This window comes from Papaver somniferum, chromosome 2 (assembly GCF_003573695.1).
Source record: "Papaver somniferum cultivar HN1 chromosome 2, ASM357369v1, whole genome shotgun sequence".
Classification (NCBI taxonomy): Eukaryota; Viridiplantae; Streptophyta; class Magnoliopsida; order Ranunculales; family Papaveraceae; genus Papaver; species Papaver somniferum.
The window spans coordinates 175,339,049-175,358,368 of NC_039359.1; the positions used below are offsets into that span (position 1 = coordinate 175,339,049).

Sequence of the window (19,320 nt, forward strand, 5' to 3'; positions counted from 1 at the left end):
TGTAGAGTGTGACCACTAGGGTTTGCCCATATATTTCCTCATGTATGCGTTTGAGTTTTTCACTTGCTTCCTCATCTCCAAGACATCGTGACAGGGATCCATCAGGATTGCGTTAGTATAATGCTCCATGTAGCAGAAAAAAGTTTTTTAACTCCTTGAGGCTGATTTTCCCTTCCATAAGAGAATTGCTCAATTCATGAATGATGGGCACTCGCCAGTCACTCGATTGAGCATCTTCGACTTGAGTAAGCCAGGTAGATGATACAGAGCACCTTTGTACAGTGATGGATTTCTCGGATCCTTCAAATTGTAGTTTGGATGCTAGAGTTGTTAGACAATCAGTATGTCTATTGTTGGTACGGCCGGTATGGACAATTGTTGCATCAGAGAAATGAGTTAATAGTCGTTGCGCCTCGGTCCTGAATGGAGCAAGTGTTATTTCTTTGATAGTGTATACGCCATTCATTTGGTTGACCAGAAACTTTGAGTCTCCTCTGATTTATAAGTATTTTGCTTCGGCTTTCTTGGCTAAAGATAACCCTAGGAGAAAAGCTTCATATTCTGCTGAATTGTCGGTGCAGTGAAAATCCATCTTGAATGAATGTGAGAAGAATTCACCGGATGGAGATACTAGCACAATGCCCATTCCACCAGTATCATTGCTCGGAGTGGCATATCCATCAAAATATTGTAGCCATGTTTCTTCTTGAATGACTGAAATTTCTGGAAATTCACCGGGCACTTCTTCATGCAACATTGTGATGTCTTCCCCAGGGAAAGCAGAAGGTAAGTCTACGACTGCTTGTCCTTTAATTGCTTTTGTAGGGACACACGCTATGTCAAATTCTGACATTTGAAGTAGCCATTTTGCTGGTCTCCCGATCAATGCAGGTTTCGACAGTAAGAATTTTATGGGATCAGCTTTGGCCACCAGAACGACTCTGTTTGATAGTGAATAATGTATGAATCTATGAATTACGTGAACCAATGCTAGACACACCCTTTCAGACTTTGGGTATCGTAGTTGGGCATCCCTCATTGTGAGACTGAAGTAATAGATCGGACGTTCGATACCTTCTTCATCCTCTTGAGCGAGGAGTGCTCTAATGGCGACATCACTGGAGGATGTGTAAAGTATCAACGGTCTTCCTTGCACTGGAGATTTCATGACAGCAGGTGATAGTAATATTTGCTGTATTTTCTGAAATGCTTCTTGTTGAACGGCTATCCATTCAAAATTTGCTCCTTTCTTCAACAGAGGAGTGAATGAAGCAATGAGTTGAGCGAGTCCAGGAATGAAACGCCAGATATAATTGACTTTGCCCATGAAACTCTGGAGCTCCTTCATAGTCCGTGGAGGATGCATGGTAGTAATAACTTTTGTCTTGTCTGGATCAACCTTGATTCCTTCTGCAGTAACCAGGAATCCAAGAAACTTTCCAGAAGAAACACCAAAAGCACATTTTAGAGGATTCCTCTTTAGTTTGTATTCCATGCGTATTTAGAAGACTTGCCTTAGGATGTCTAGGTGGGATGCCCGAGTCTTCGAGTTCACCACCACATCGTCAACATAGTCCCCTACTTGATTGTGCATCATGTCATGGAATATTGCGGTCATGGATCGCTGATAAGTGGCTCCTGCGTTCTTCAGGCCGGAAGGCATCACTGTGTAGTGGAAGTTTCTGATGGGAGTCCGAAATGCGGTCTTGTTAGCGTCATGCTCGTACATTTTGATTTCGTTGTATCCATTGTAACCCTCCATGAACGAGAACATGTCATGACCGCTGGTTGCATCGACGAGCATATCGATGTTTGGCAATGGAAAGTCATCCTTCAGGCAACACTTGTTCAGGTTCCTGAAATCCACACAACATCGGATTTGGCCAATTTTCTTCTTGACTAGGACAATGTTCGCCAGCCACGTTGGATGTTGAATGGGTTTTATGAATCCTGCTGTTAATAGTTTCTGGATTTCCACCTTGATTTGTTCCTCAACCTCGTGTCTGAATTGTCTGGGCGGTTTTTTGACAGGTTTGGAACCGAGAGTGATGTGCAGATGATGAGTGACTAATTTATCGTCCAGGCCGGGCATCTCTTCGTACATCCAGGCGAAGGTATCTTGGTACTCTTTCAATAGATCTATCAATCCTTCTCGTTCCTTAGGTGAGAGAGCAGAACTGATTAAAATTGGACTTGGGTTCTCATATGTTCCGATGTTGATAGTCTCAAGATCGTTAGTTGTGGAATCTTTGCCATCTTGCAGCTATCGTGGTGCATCTCGAATTTCCTCATCGGGAGATTGCTCACTCTGGCATGATTCTTTAGGGTGGGGAGACTTTTCATCGACCTCCCCTGTTAATTGCTAATCCTTACAACGGAGATAAATGACTCTCCCTTCTGCATCATAATCAATAATAAAGTTGGAATTTTTATGAGTCGTACCTTGACCCTGACGACTCTTGAGTGGTGTGGTAGACGACTTGACGGACTTAGCATCTATTGATGATGCTTTGTCAGTTTTCTCAGTATACTTACGACTTGGGAGTGGAGTGATGCAGATCTTTCTTGGAGGTTTGGGGATACTCTTTGGAGGTTCCAGGAACTCAGCATCATAAACTGGAGCATAAGGAGACACGGAAGCTGGGATGTGGAAAATTTTGTTGCTGAACAAAGCCTTCATACACTGGTGGTACGTTGAAGGAACAACCTTATTGTCGTGAAGCCATGGTCTTCCGAGTATCATGTGATAGTCATGGTCTTTCTCGATCACATGAAACTTGACAGTGGATCGAATTGGACCCACTTTCAGATCTGCATAGACATACCCGTATGTGTGACTCTGGCTTCCTTCAAAACCCGTCATCAATATGGGATGATGAACGATCTTGCTTTGTGGAACTTTGGCCTCCTTGAGAGTCTTCATAGTGATAAGATTCGTGGAAGCACCTGTGTCGATGAGAACTCTCCTGAATTCGGAGTCCTTAATGGAAGCAGTTACGAACAGGGCTCGGTTATCCCCTTCCTCCGCCATTCGGTCTTCCTGAGTGAAGGTGATGTTGTTGATCGAAGGTTCAGATACCATGGACATTTTTTCAACCATCGGAGATAATGGAACTATTCGCGCGTCAGATGATATTTTGTTGAGTGCGGCAAACGTGTCCGTGTGCTGATCTCTGGAGAAATGCAGCAGTTCATATAGATTCTCGATCAAATTTGTGCCTTTTGTTCCACCGGCTTTTCATACATGGTGAAGCTGTTGGCTCGAGGATGATCATCGGTCGAGGGATTAGCCATCAGCGTCGGATTTTCTTGAACAGGAGCGCCACTCAAGTCTGATGTTAGTCTGACGAGAAAATTCAATATGTTGTTCAGCATCTCTTTCATCAGGTTCATGTTCCTTGTATGAATCTCCTGTACTCGTGCCAGTTCGATCAAGGTTGGGATTTCCGCGTCGGCTGTTCCATTGGAAGGAGTGTTGGAAGGAGGAACATTTCCATTCGAAAGATTCTGACTGGAAATCGAAGTAGTTAAGTTAGACCTAAGACCAACCATTTTGTAAAAATGAGAGATTGCAACCGAGAGATTAATCTCCCACTGTGGTCGCCAATCTGTGGATGGGGAAAAACGTTTTTCTGGTTTTTTAGGGAATGAGGGAATCACCGAGCGATGTAGATTCCTCGAACCGGACAAACTGCTCAACCTCACACAGATGCACTGTAAAGGGAGTGCTTAGATTCGAGAGATCAATATGTAGGACTCCGGCCTAAACCAAGTCAATGGCCGTTCCAGAGTTAATTCGGTCGCAAAGAGGGAGATGGGTTGATCTGTAGGAGGGAAGCTGAGAATTGTGTGGGATCAGTGATGATCAAGGATTGTGATGTGTTGAAGGTTTCTGCAATAATGGTTAACTACTGAAGTTGAGTCCTGTGAATAAGTTTTTATCGAGTTGTTGATGAATGATGATCGATGATGTCTGATGATAATCGGTTTTCCTCGATTTAAACTTATTTATATTACAAGAATGATGAACACCCTGATCCATGTAAGTGTGACGGTTTCTTGAATGAAAGAGTGGGAAAGTGGAAGATCGTGGTGAAACTAGTCCCAGGTCGTGCGGAGACATGGTCGATCATTCTCCCACTACTTTGCTAACTCCTTCAACCGTTTGCACGAGTTACTCACATTCTCACCGTGGATGTATCCACGTGCCGCAGGCCTCCAGACCAAAACCCTAAGTGACATCCCCTATTTGTGACGTGATTGATGTCTCACGAATCGTGGAGTCTGCAAGACAGACGTGTATTTAATTAGTTACATTGACTGATTTATATAATGAGTCTAGGTTTGTTGAATTGAGCATGAATGACTGCTCAGTGGAACATTCGAGTAACTGAGCAAGAATTGCTCGACGAATTACTGAATATTGATAGTTGGATCAATATTCGAGCAATTGAGCAAGTATTGCTCAATTCGACGGATTACTGGTTAATTACTGAATATTGATAGTTGGATCAATATTCGAGCAATTGAGCATGTATTTCTCAATTTAGCAAATTACTGATAATTTACTGAATTTTGGTGGACTGAGCAAGTATTGCTCAATTCGGCAAATTATTTATGGATGCCGTGACCCAATAGAATATTAATTAAAATATTGGTAGACTAACAAATATTGTATAATTAATTCATATGATGATTGTTGGATCAATATAAATTCATTAGTGTTTGAATCCTACTCAGAATGATGATTCGTGGAGCGTTTTTTCGAGACCCTAATTTTTGATCGATTGCCCATTAATTGATGAATCGCTGAAAATAGGTCATGAGAGAAGGAGGGAGCAACCACATGGGACTATGGACGTCCATGTGATGCCCAATTGCTCAAGTGAGCGTACGCCAGGGTCTTGAGTTGACCGGTTGGTGAAGGAATGACGATTAAATGTCAGTTTCATCATTTATTGAAATAGTGCTCGATTGAGCATTAGGTGATAAAACCTAATTATAGAAAAGCGGGGGACCGACCAAGATGGATGGCATGATACTGTCCCTTGGTGGTCGTGGGACCGCTGATGGGTATTTGCACAAACTCCGAGTCTGTTGTGAAGAGTTTGGACCCAATATGAGCAATTGCGCAAATTAGGTCAAAAGTGTGAAAACGTGTGGGACCGGCTTATTGCAATCCTTAGAGCCGCCCTTGGTCAGTCAAGGGAGCATGCCCGTTTCTCCATAATGCTCGTGTTTCAGTCATGAGAGTTTCGGTATTTTCTGATGTGCGTTTGAGCAATATTTCGGATTTTCAGAAGAGTTCGATCTTTGACTGAAATCCTCGATTTTGCTCGAATGAGCAAGTATGCTCGTTTGATCAATATTTTGTGATTATTAAAATAATAATATTTTAATATATTTTTCGTGAGTAGACAAGTCGGTCATGCGACCATGTTGACTTTTGGCTTTTTCATGATTTGCGCAATATTTGAGAAAATATGAAGAAACCACGATTTTTGGGAAGTTTCACAAGATGAGAAAAGTAACAATTTATGAGAGATTAGGGATTGCAAGGTGTGGGACCGGCCACGGCTAGGGCATGGCTGGCCGGCCAAGTTGCATGGTCCCGCAACACCTTTCCCTATTTTTCATTATTATTTTTCGTGAAACTACACAAAATTTGGGAAACCACAAAATATGGAGAAATCATGAGTTTTGCTCAAACAAGGAAATTTGCTAAGATGGAGGAGACTTCACGAGTTTATGAAAACAACAAAAATAAGGAAAAATAATGGAGGAAGCATGGGACCGGCCACGGCTATGACACGGACGGACGGCCGGTGTGCCCGTCCCATGGGTGCTTCTCCATTATTTTAATATTGTTATTTTCTCTCTCCTTTTTGTGCGGGATTCCTCATTTGTCCAGATTTTGGATGCGCATTCGTACATTTGGGTCCTCGTTCGTGCATCATTGTCGAGTACACTTGCACTATTTTATGGGGCTTACTCAGTGGTAGTCCAGATGCCTGATTGTTGAGTATTTATCACTAATTTATGAAATTCAGTGGAGAATGATTCATAAAACTGAGTAATAAAAGTGAGTATCTTTTTTATTATCAATTCACAGGATCAGCCGTGGATTCGACCATGACTTCGGAATAATAAAATAGGTATTACCATTCCATGGGATTATGGATTCGACCATGAAATCAGAGTAATAAAATATGTGGTGATATTACTATTTCATGAGACCAGCCGTGGGTTCGACCATGGAATCAGAGTAATATCTATTACCATTTTATGAGATCAGCCGTGGATTCGATCATGAAATCGGAGTAACACATTTATCTATTACCATTTCGATCATGAAATAGGAGTAATAAGATAACATAGATTATCTTCTAGGAATTCAGTGGTGAATGTCACAGTAGAATTTAATCTCTTGCGTATAGTCAGTGAATCAGCGAGTGTTGCCGACGTCCTGAAGACGTTATTGCTCTCAATCTTACGGAGAACCGCCTGGGTCTATACACGTCTCTCTACATAGTCAGAGAACAGTGAGTGTCACCGACGTCCTGAAGGCGTTATTGCTCTCAATCTTACGGAGAACCGCCCAATCGTTCTTTTATATAGAGGGGGGTCTCTCTCTTGTAGTCAGGGAACAGTGAGTGTCACCGACGTCCTGAAGGCGTTATTGCTCTCAATCTTACGTAGAATCGCCCAATTATATTATTCTACATAGAGGGCACAACGAAATGCCAGGGATCGAACGCTCAGCTAGTGGAGGCTTTTCGAAAGGCATATTCACCGTGGCTTCGTAAAATATGAATTGTCGCTCGTCTGAAAGCCTTGTCAGAAACATGCATCATGATTTTACGGTTTTGCCGTTTGTTGAAAATCCATCTTCAATGAGTCATCTTCTCCTAAAGCAAAGCGGTGGAAGAAAAACTTAAGAAACTGAGTGTATATATACGGATTAACAGCTTCCATAAAATCTCTTAACCGTCGAGGGTATATAGATCGGACACTCTCCATCAAGCGGTCTTTAACGTAATGAGGTACATAGCATAAAAATACACAATTCCCTCCTATATTCACCAAGAAAAACAATTCATTGTCGCATCCCTTCCTAATAATCTGAATTTCACAAACTCGATTTCCAAAATTCCAAAAATTAGAATAAAATGTAAAACCAACCAAAAAGTTTCTTTTCTGCCCATCATGTTCTTCTTCCACCAAATCTTTTTCTAGTCTTTATACATTGTAAATCCATCAATCCAAAGCAGAAAGATTACCCCTTCGCATAACGTTGTTAGAGTTTTTATTGGTGGTTGTAGTTGTCTGGAAAAAGATCTCTTCACAACAATGTTTTCTTGGTCATTAGAGTAGTTAGAAGCTTGAAAAATAAGATCATCCTTATATAAAAAACAAAAGAATACATAACAAAGATTAATAATTACAGTTAAATCGCTATGAAGACTACTCATTTGATGAGTGATCCATGTTCTTAAGCACCAGAGAGATTTCTAGATGATTAACAACAACAGTATATCCAAATTGTAAGCATTACTGGGAGCATTAGCTAATGGAGGAAACCGAAACATATGAATTCAAGAGTCCAAATTTATATAAAATTATGCACCCTAATCGGTAGCTCACAGAGAATCATCCACAGACACAATAAATCATGTTCATTGCATTCAGTATGCGAAAATAAAATTAAAAATTACTAAATTTATGCAAAAAAATTTATCAAAACCACAAAAAGGAAAATAACTTACTTTGATACTTGCTGACAGATGACTTGTAAGGTGCTTTATAAGTAATGCCATAGTAGCTTACCCATGTTCTCTTCCCATTCTTTGAATTTACCTTTCAAAATGTTCATATCTAACATGGAACCCTCACAGTGGAAGGTGATGTTGAAAAGAGTAAACTAAAAGAAGGAGAAGCGAGCACGGATGATATTTTATAAGTGATGTATCTTCCCAGATGAAGATGTTAGAGCCAAATGAAGGACTGCTGACGGGTGTACGCATACTGTATAATAAGTGCTGCTCCCGATAACGGACAACGGGGCACCTCATATACGGCAGAAATAATGATTCACATGTGACACCATTAGGTTTCCCGTCGCTTAACCATGCATCGTCGTAGTCACGCTCATATATAATACATTAGATAATCTAGCGGTTTCAAATAACCATAAAATTGTGTCTTTGATTACCTGTAAATAACCACATCTAATACCACTACAATAGTAAAGAACGCGCCTGAGCTAACCCGTTATAACATCTTACAACCACTCTAAACTTACAGGAGGCCACCCAAAATTGAACCAAACACGACTAATTGATCAAAAAAATAGTTGGCGTTAAATTGAGTGTTTACAAATTAACACAGGTGATACAAATTAGATAGTTTATCCTTATGTTACTGCTCGATCAAAACGCACACCATCCCGGATACCACCAAAAGAAACTCTATTGAGTGTTACACTACCTAATACTTCCAAAGCAACCTAATCAACATTAGGTAAATTACAAAAAATCTTCATTCTGTCACATATTTAGTATGCCGTAATATTGTAAAGCTTGGAGACTTATATCACTATACATATAAGTTCATGATAATACTACTCATCATATCAATAAATCTTTTTTGGTTAGGATTTACCTGGTCGTCTATTTTGCTATTCTTCCTCACTAGAGTTGGATCGTCAAAATTTATAACCTAATACAAAGAACCACGTTAACCCAATGAACATCCAAACAGTGAAATTCACTATCAAACGAATAATAATAAATCAGAAAAACAATTGGCAAAAAAAGGAATCATAAAACGGAACAACTACTCTTGAAGAATATGAGCCAATCTAAAACATAACAAAGATAAGCCCTTACATGCACAAAGCGGAAATCAACAAAATCAATACCAAGTCAGAATAGGAGAACAAAAAAAAAGAACAGCGAGATATATCTACGTTGACCTTGAAACCTTTGTATTTTCTCTCGCATATCTGTACACCTGTAATATCAATAGCAAACAGAAAAAAAATCAATAGCAATCAGAGCATGAGAATTAGGGTTCAATGAGAAAAAGAAACACGGAGAAGAAAGGATGCGACAAAAAATAAAAAGTGAAATAAGAAAAAGGGTTTCAGAGAAGCTTTTGTACTGAGAGACACCGAGTATTCACCACCCACATTGTTTTGCTGAGTGCAACAAAAACCAAAGAAAATTGATTTGTCTTATTCGAACCGTTGGAAAAGAGAAGCTATTCGAACCGTAGGAAAAGCCTAATAATACCTTGATCGATAGATAGTTGATGTTGTTTATGTGGATTTCTTCTTCTGCTGAGTATGCTTGTACATAAATATGGATCATAACGTGCTTGGTCTCTTGACACAGCTGGTGTAGGATGAACATCTGGAGTACGTTTCTTCCACCATTTTGATAAAATCAAGGTCGGTGGTGTGAAAAAACGAAACTTTCCTATTGTTCTAAATATTCTCTGTGGGGTCAGAAGCTCTAGAATTCGAAATTGATATAGCTTTTAACCACAACATAGTATTTTCTCCTGAAACTATATATATATAGTAATTTATTTTAAACTATCAAATATACCTTTTATTTTCTATAATTATAAAGGCTAATGCTATCCCACGCGGCACTGCCGGATAGAAATATAAGCTAGCAGTCTCTTGTCCGTTGGATCATAAAAATCATACCATCTCTCACATGGGTACAGTTGTAAAACCAAAACTAATGTAAAAAACTCCTTTATGATCTTTTGTTTCATTAATTTTTTTCTTTCGTTAATGTTCTGAAAAAGAAATCTTCAACCGAAAACGAAAAGGAAAACGAAAATTAACAAAGTTTCCCCCAAAAAGAAATCTTCCCCATTCTTATTTTATTATTGCAACAACTTTGAATTCGAGAAAAAAAAAGTGAACCTTTAAAAATGGATCTCTATATATCAGCTCCTCCAAACCTAGCTAATATGTTTGGTTTGATCTGTTGTGGACTGGTGGAGGTAGTTTTGGTCTGTTTGACTAGTTTGATTAAAGAATAGAAGAGTTGAAGCCTTATATTTCATTAATTCAGTGAAAGAAAGTAAGGGTTCAAGCTAATATTTTGTTTATCTTTTTGAGATCTTAACAGACCAAATCAAAAGCAGATTTCTACATGTTCCCATCTGGTGTGGTGTTTACGTAATGGACTGGTGGAGGTGATGGAGGTGTTTCTGGTGATGATAATTGCCATATAATAAGAACTCAGAGATTAATTTTCAACTGGGTAAATGAAGGAGAATTTACAAAGGAAAAGAAGAAAGAGAAGCAGAATTACAAATTGATTACCGGGGTTCCTTACTCTACATGTTTTATATTTTATTTTAGTGTCATTGGTAATTAAAAAAGATTGAAGATCAAAGAGAAAGAGATTGAAGATCATAGACGACGAATAATTATGTCACAAGGGACCTGCAATCTAGAGAAAAAATAAATTAAAGGGTCTGTGTCTATAAGTAGCAGGTGTCCGGTGTCCCTTTGATCCAAGGGAATTTTTTAAAAATGATGGTTTGGGGAAATGTATTTAAGAAAATGCCCATGTTTTATTCATTATATATTTAATGCCTATGCCGTTAGCAATTCTGGCCGGTCCTAGCATGTTAGTAAAATACCGTGGACTTGGTCAATTACTCATCTTAGGAGATGAGATTTTGTTGGGTGTAATGACAAATATACCCATAACTAATCTACGCCTGAAGATTGGTTGCATCTATAGTTGACCGTAGGATTTCGAGAAACCCAAACTTATCGTCCATCTATTACCTATCCATCTCGAAAACCAGTAGCTCCGATTCTTCATATTGTCTCTTCATATTGTCTCTCTTTCTCTCTCTATTCCAAATTCAAGACCAAGAAATCATCACCATCAGTAGCGTCATCGTCATCGTCATCAACATCATCATTACTGCCTTCAAATTCAAGTAGTAGAAGGAGGCTTTCTTCACCAACAAACAGAGAAGGTACAACAAAGCCAACAGTAGTTTTCAAGATCTTCTTCAACGTCAATTGGGTAGATTATACACGATTGATTAAATTCGTTATTGTTGATTCGAAATTCCCTCAATTTGAGATGATGGGTTAGTTTTTATTTGGCTTATGTGTATTCCTTTGAACTTAAATATATCAATTAGGTTTGTGAATGTTAATTTGAGTGTTTTCATTAATTAGGGATCTTTAAGAATTTGTTGAATCTTCTCAGGGTTTAATTGAGAAGGAAATTAACAATTAAATTTGTTCAATTCTTAATATCCTTGATCTGTAATGAAATTGGAGTTACGGGTGCATAATCTTCTATTTGGAGTTCTCTGGTTGTTTTTTGGAGATTTTAATAAAGTGCCACACTTCCGATTTTATGTTTAAGAAAGTGCCACCGTTTTTTTTTCAGAATTTATTAAATGCCATATTCTTGACCTTTTCCATCCTGTGTTTTTTGAGAAACCGTTAACTTTCGTTAGTGCCTATGTGGCACTAAATGAGTCCTAGTAAAATACATTTAAGCCCTCAAATCATCTAACTAGGACTGATTCAAATCGACTTAGTAACGTGAGTCACTACCGAGTGAAACTGCTAGTAAAACTGGTTAGTGAACTCAAATGGAACTTCTGTCGAACAGGTGATGTGCGTACTGATGGTGAACTATGGATACATCTCTGTTGATGGTTTAAGACTCCTTTACTACCAATCTTCCCTGCAAATATGAATAGGATAGAGACCCAACAATCAAAACGTACACAACCTCTATAATGTCACCGATCTAAGTTATGCATCTTATACAATTAACGATAATAACATTTCATGTCGACTGTGTTCATGGAAGCAAAAACAACAGTGACACAACAACACCATTTCTTCTTTGATTCTCGATCTCGGCCCTCAATTACAACCTCATACCCGTTAACATCTTCCATCTGATTTCTTCAACTCTTTCTTCATTGTTGTTTGTTGAATACAACTTCAACTCTGTTCTCAGATTCAATTTCATCTACAAATATTGAACCCATCTCACAACAAACCCCTCTCTCAATCGTTTGCAGCACTTCAGAAACCCTAGATTTGTTTATTCAATCAATTTCAGGAACCCTGGATTAAATCCTACTTCTCAGCAACTCAAAAGATCACCTTCAACTTCTGATTCCTCTCTCAATTTCTGCCATTAACCTCTCTTTTCCATCTGTTGCAGGAACAGGTTCAAGTGATGTTTCGAGCTTAAAATCTAACCAAATCCGAAACGAGTTCGCGCCCTTGTCTTATATCTTAATCAACTGCTGAGAACCAATCTTAAAAATTTTAAAATCAGCCACCAAACAATGGCAACATCAGATCCCTTCCCTGCCAAGTCTTGACCCATATCATATTTATGGGAATCCTCTAATTGATATTTATAACAAACTATAATTGATCGGCTGAAATTCAAATAAACATCAACGAGATGAATTTTGATGAATCCATGGATGAAGAAGAAGGCACTGTTAGAAACGATGAAAGGGAGGGGAAGGATATGGTAGTAATTGCATCTCCAGAATTGTTCTTAATCACGTGATGAATGGACTATGTCAACGAGAAATGACCAAAAACGTGGACTCGGACGGAAAATATAACAGAGATGGCATTTTATATATTTTGAAAAAATCAGTAACACTTTCTTATATCGGAAATTGAAAGTGTGGCATTTCTTTAAAATTCCCTTGTTTTTTCTCATTGTCTTTACCTTGTCTCTAATCAGTTAATTTGGTAGACTAAGGCTACTCATTTGAACTACAGTTACGGTAAATATGGAAGCTCAGGACTTTTTGGTTGTATTCATGGATTTGAGTAGATAATTGGTATCATAATCTTTTGTTTCGGTTCCATAATCGATTTGGATATAAGCTTACACTTTACAGTCTCAACATCCATTTGTTCCCCAGGAAGTAGGTGGTCAGTTACACCATAGCTGTTGATGTGTTCTAGACTTCTTAATCAGTAATAATTTAGGAAGAAGATGATCAACGATTTGAATCTCCGTTGACTCGCTGGCGCAACTCAGTTCAATTAAATGTTGCTTCCGACGATCCAGTGGCATGAAGGTCTTTTGCTATAGCTTATTCAGTGCCACCTGTCTTAGAAAAATGGGTAACAACCGTTGGCCGTTTTTTCAAGAAAACAGGACGGAAAAGATCAATATACGGGCATTTAATATATAATGAAAATAACGTGGACATTTTCTTAAATACATTTTCCCACATGGACACTTTATTAAAAATTTCTTGATCTAAAACTCAAATAACTCAAATCTAGAGAGATTACTCTAACCCAACGTCTGAAAACCTGATAGCTTATAGTCCTTGTATGCGTGACCGTGCGTGACAGCACATCCCATTAAAAAATCATTTTTAATATAAACTCAATGCAAAATCTTAAATAGTAGAGCAATATATATTAGGGAAAAATTTATTCAATAATCATTCCCTTTCTCAATAAAAATATTTATGAACATCTATAATATTTTGTTTTTGTTTTCTTAAGACATTTCCGAAAATAATAGTATTACCTGGATATTTCGACTTTGTCAATTAAAACGGTTTTGTCAATATTAAGACAGTTAATAAAAGACGGAGGGAGTACTTAGCTAGCTAGCTCCTCGAATTACCCGGCAGACAGGAAACGCTGGACATGTTTCTGGTCCTAAAAGGTCATGATGGAGTCCCCGCAGAAGATAATAGACAATTAGCGGAGCCGGAGTGCAAAAGAAAAAAAAAAAGAGCATACATTCCCAACGAGGACAAAATACAGCCACTAGAAGTGGCCCAAGAGATGCCTACCTATCTTGTGTGACATGGCTTGGCGCAGGGGTTCTAAAGCTAATTTTATAGCAAGATAACTTCAACAGTCTAAATTTGTGAAAAAAATTCAACGCAAGTAAATTTAACATAAACCATCCTTAACAAGTTTAATCGAGGGGTTCACCAAAATACTAGGTAGGTAAAAAGAACAGTGGGACCATGGAAACAAAAGGAGAGTATATCTTTGTCCTTCACATAATCGTTCATACTGTTCCTCAGTAAATTTTTCACAAATGAAACTATCAAAGTCCCTTCTTTAACGCGATGCTTACAGATCTCCAGTGTCCATTGGAGCTGGAGGAGGCACTTCTGGACTCCTGTCCTCCTGCATAGCTGCACCACCATCCTGACCAGCTTCTTCTTGCACGGGCATCTCTTCCCTTATCTCTAACAACTCGATAAATTCTTGTATAGTTTTCTGATCCAAAATGTGGAAATCCTCTTCAAGACCAACAACAGCAACAGTGCAGATTGAGCTTGTTAGCTTCTCTCCTTGTAAAGTTTCCTTGATTGCAAAGAGTGCATCTTTGATCAGATCCTCACGGGAAGAGTTGGCGAAGGACTCAAATTTGCGTTCCAAGTAAGTTTTAGCAGATTGTGAGCGAGACCCAATAGCAAAGGCCTGGTATTCGAAGTAGTTCCCACTTGGGCAATTGTAGTAGAGGTGTGCTCCTGATTCATCCAATCCTGCAACCAGCAGACCAACACCATATGGACGTTTCCACGACCTCTGGGTGCAAACCTGCAAGAAAGAGAATTAATAACACACTTGAAGCATAGAGAATCCTGTTATGCAAGACATTACAAGCATAGTTTGTACCCATGGTGTAGTTTATCAAAACTAAGAGAATCAAGAATCATGTATAATGATCAGACTAATATGACTACTATTTCCATATGACAACACAAAGATTAAAGAAAACGCAGCTCAACAAAGAAATCTGAAGGTACCAAATAATAGCTAGTCATAAAATGGAGGTTCACTACCCTGCCAAGGGAATGAGGAAAGTATGCCATATTAGCAAACAAACAAGCAATTGTTAGGATATTCAAGTACGCTTAGCAAGGGTAGACAAGTTGACCTCTTGGAAAATTAAAATTTCACATCTGCAAGGAAGATTAAGCATTTAAACGGCAATATCACTGATACTCATTCCATAAGAATAATTGGTTATTCCTTACAACAAAAACTTCATGATATCAGTATTTGTGAACGTAATATGTATGCCTTTAGTTCATGTGAGTTTACTACTAATTGTAATCTTTGGGTATGTATGGAACACTAATAGATGCTGAGATGTACTGCTTTATAAGGTCACTAAACTTAATGTTCATCAGCAAGATTATCTATCAGCTGCCTCAGTTTCTTCCTAGTAATCATAGTTCACTCTTCTGAAGAGTGTTGATGATTATCCTAATTCTTAGTAATCCAATATCTAGAAATTCTGAAGACCGGGTGTAATTTAATCCAAAAGTATCTACTCTATCAGTCAAACAAAACAATGAAGAGGCGAGATAGTTCATCTGAAATCTTGTTTTCTTAAACATGCTGATTTCGGATGATCTTTGAGTTTCTACTGACTACTCATAGATGCTAACGAGGTTCAGCATCTTAAACACCTGGAGCTCGAAAGTGGTCTCTTTCAATATCTACCTAATTATATGTCAAGGACTCCACAAAAGAACTACTCGAGTAACTTCTGGAAAAATTGTTACGTTGCTCACACATTTGGTGCACATTGTGCCCTATCTACTGTAGATGCCTTCCCCCCCACCCCTCCCCACCCACCCACCCACCCACCCCACCCCACCAAGTTGCCCCTCTGGCTCCAGTGATGAATAGGGCATCCATGTCCACCAAATATTGTTACTTGTTTACAAGTTTCCCATATTTCTTCCATTAGTACTAAAGCTTCAGCTGAAGAGAAAGCCTTAGGTTCAGCTTAATCAATCAGTATAAAGAGTCGTCAACATTAAGGTTAATTAAAACCAAATCAAATGAACCCTAATTTCTCTAACTTCTAAACTTAAACTTGATAATCTAACCAGACCTCCGTAAAATCAAAACCAAACAAACCCTAAATAACAATTAAAAAAACAAAAAAACATTAGGGTTAAATAAAACCCAATTCATAAAAATTACTTAACAAAAATTAGGGTTTTTTGAAATAAAAGGGGGAGGTTAAAGAAAGATACCTGAGCTTTATCAGCTAACTGAACAACTAATCTCCCAACAGCAAGAGGAGACTCATAAGTGAAGCTATAGTTAATACATTCGGATCTAAGATATTTAGATAAAACTCTACCATCAGCAGTAAGACCAGCAATAGCAACACCAATATGATTATCAATTTTGAATATCTTCTTTTGATGTGAAGATAACTCAGAATTAGATTTGTTAACACTCGCTAATACCACATGTGTTTTAGATCTAAGTCCGATAGCTGCTGAACCTTGTTTTACTGCTTCCATGGCGTACTCAACCTGGAATAATCTTCCGGCTGGACTCCATGTTGTTACATCTGTATCATACTGGTTCCTAAACATTTTGATTCTTTAATGAAAACTAGGGTTTCGATTTTCAAAATTGAACCAGTGATTTCCACTTTCTTTTTCCCCTCTTTCTCTTCCGTTTGGTCTTTTTTCTGGTTTGTGGGTACCAATACTTGTGAAGAGAGCTATTTAATAGTGCCTTCTTTTCTTTTTCGTCGAGACACTCTTTGGCCTTTTGGTCAATATGTGTTGACTATGTCCATGGTCTCTTTGTACAAATAATGGGTCCACGAGCCTAGTTAGTAAGTTCGCGGATGATTCGCAAATCATTCGCGAATTTTTCCGTATCACGAATTTTACCGTCTTATTCGCGTACGTTTGCAACTCCGAACCCAAGTCGCGTATTATGTGGCATTCCCGGATTATTCGCGAATCGTTCACGAATTTTACGTATCCCGAATGATACGTCCGCTTAATTCGCCATAAATTCTTTAGCTTTTACTTTTCAAAGACTCCATTTTTTGGGCTTTACTGCCTCCCGAGCATACACGACCGAATATTAGACGTGTTGTAATTTTTATAAAACAAAAACGACTGAACAAATTTGAAGGTGAAGGTGAGAGAGATCTCAAACTCACTAACCAAGCATCTAAATTACCATACGACGTCCTCTTGGATAACCAATGTTGTATATATTATTAATATCATCATATTGAGTTTATTTTTTCCTTAAATAACTCACACATGCATAAAAATTGGTCTATGACTTTATAAATACAAACTATTTGTTATATATAGATACCGAATTTTCAGAGCCGAACTCACTTTTGCAAATCGAATTATACACGTACGTATGCCGTTCCGAATTAATGACGAATCACGTCCCGTTGACCGAATTTTGGACCGAATTTGGATTTTACAAAACCGTATAATACTCGTACGTTTGCCGAATCCCGAATTGCTAACTAGGTCCACGAGGAGATGGTTCGTTTTCTCTGGCCCACTAAATAGCTGCTGCAACGAGATTTGGTGAAATCCTTCGGCATATTCTGGGAGTAGTAACTACGGAGAATTTGTATTTGATAAGACTAGTTTTGCATCGCACGGGCCTGTTCCTCTCTTATGAATTATTGATCTGTGGTTCAAATAATTTTATTAGAACAGAATAATATTGCTAGAAAACTAATGAAAAACCAATAAGTTCACAACCCTAAAATTCAATGAAAAATTCAACAAATTAATAAAAAATCAGAGCAATAGGAAAAAATAAAAAATAATTTATTGGTTTGAAGTGTAACGTTCACGGGCTTGTAATGTTACATCTTCAATCCTTATAGTACCTATTCCAAGTTCATCAATGGATTTGAAGTTATTTGATTTCACTTTCTCTGAATTCTGTCACTCTTTAAATTTCTGGAGCTTATATAATTTTGTTTTTCTATATATAATCTTGCCTCTTACTTTTCACCCAGTCATATATGCCTTTACTTCGTCGGCAGAAGAGTTATCGAAATTCCCAAACATCATATTCTCCAAGAATTCCCGTCCAACCGCTTTATTTTATATAAATTCCTCAATCTCGATTACATTGGTATCGTAGCAAGGTAAAACACATATTGAGCAATGTAATCGTATCAAGGTAAAACGCATATTGAGTTGTGCTTTTTTCCGATAGTGTAGTGGCCTTCTTTTAATTTTGTTTTTCTTTATACAAACCTAAAATATTTTTCACATGAAAATCATCAAACTTAGAATCAATTAAAATTTAAATGACAACAGAGCTAATAGAATAAGATATAAAGAGAGAGTAACATATATAGAGACATTTATCAACAATTAACTGGAGTTTGCATTAAAAAATCTTAAAGTTAAAGTAAAGTAAAATTTATAAAGTGAAATATTTTTCATTGTCTTTAGTAACCACAGTGACGCGTGTTTAAATTTTTGTTTTGTAGAGACGTGCTTATATTTCCTGTTTTGAAAATCGAAAGCTGAAAATTTATCATAGTTATTATATTTTGCTCCTTTAGGTTTCTTTTGTCATTTTTATAGGGATATTCCGAGATGATCACATGCATCATGTATGTATTGTCCCTTTTAATTGTTTGTTGATTAGTTATTTCCAAAAAGCTAAAGAAGTTATGAAAATAGACATAGTTAGTAGTCACCCTCTCACATTTTCGTGGAGTAAAATTATGTTGATTGTTTGAAAATCGGAATGATTCATTATATTTTGTTTCCCACCAAAGAGTTTAGTGTATCGGAAATGATAAATCTACCAAGCTAGAAATCCGGAGCTTATTACCGACTGAAATAAAAGAGCGAACCTCACTTTTGCACGTACCAATCCTAATATTAAGCACGCGGACATGGACCATGAGATTGCTTTTCGGGAGCTTTTTTGGTGGATAAACTCGATAAATCTAGCAGCTCCCTTAGTGTATATTCGTATGGAAAAGTGACTCTTCATCCGAGGTCGTATAGGTGTTTTGTCTGACTGGGAGCTATTTGTTTTAAGTATGGCTATAGATATTGGGACAGTATTCTCGTACCATCAAAAACGGTATCTAATATTGTCTCCCCCTTCTTTTAATGACAATAATATTTTGGCTATTGCCGTATTTTTCTTGCACCGCCATATATTTTGGTGTGTCACACGAATTATTCACTTTCCCATGGTCAGACGCTTCTTAAATGTTGCGAAAGTGTGGCAAAAATATTGTAGTTACGCGTCATAAGCGTGCCTAAATATGTGGCAGATAAAAGACTCGCCCTTTGTTCTGTTTCTCTCTAGGGGAGGGACATGCCACACATAATAAGAACGTAGTGGTTTGTCTCAATATTAGTCCGCCAACGTTATGAAATAGTGACGACTGTAATTAAATCCTACTTCAGTTAAAAGTGCAAAGACGTCTTCCTTTTTTACGGAAGAAAAGTGCAAGGATTTGA

General features: G+C 37.9%; 1 protein-coding gene and 1 long non-coding RNA gene across 2 annotated transcripts; both read right to left on the minus strand.

The window, feature by feature from the left end:
- Positions 1 to 6,931: 6,931 nt before the first annotated feature.
- Positions 6,932 to 9,484, minus strand: LOC113354267. Its single transcript, XR_003361757.1, has 3 exons — positions 9,294 to 9,484; positions 7,183 to 9,012; positions 6,932 to 7,073 (listed from the first exon to the last, which is right to left on the minus strand). It is a non-coding gene; the product is annotated as an uncharacterized LOC113354267 (long non-coding RNA).
- Positions 9,485 to 13,931: 4,447 nt separating this feature from the next.
- LOC113349831 (proteasome subunit alpha type-1-B-like) lies at positions 13,932 to 16,528 on the minus strand. Its single transcript, XM_026593872.1, has 2 exons — positions 16,075 to 16,528; positions 13,932 to 14,620 (listed from the first exon to the last, which is right to left on the minus strand). Exons 1-2 carry the CDS (start codon positions 16,423 to 16,425, stop codon positions 14,147 to 14,149), a joined length of 825 nt encoding a protein of 274 aa, XP_026449657.1. The 5' UTR covers positions 16,426 to 16,528; the 3' UTR covers positions 13,932 to 14,146.
- Positions 16,529 to 19,320: the final 2,792 nt, after the last annotated feature.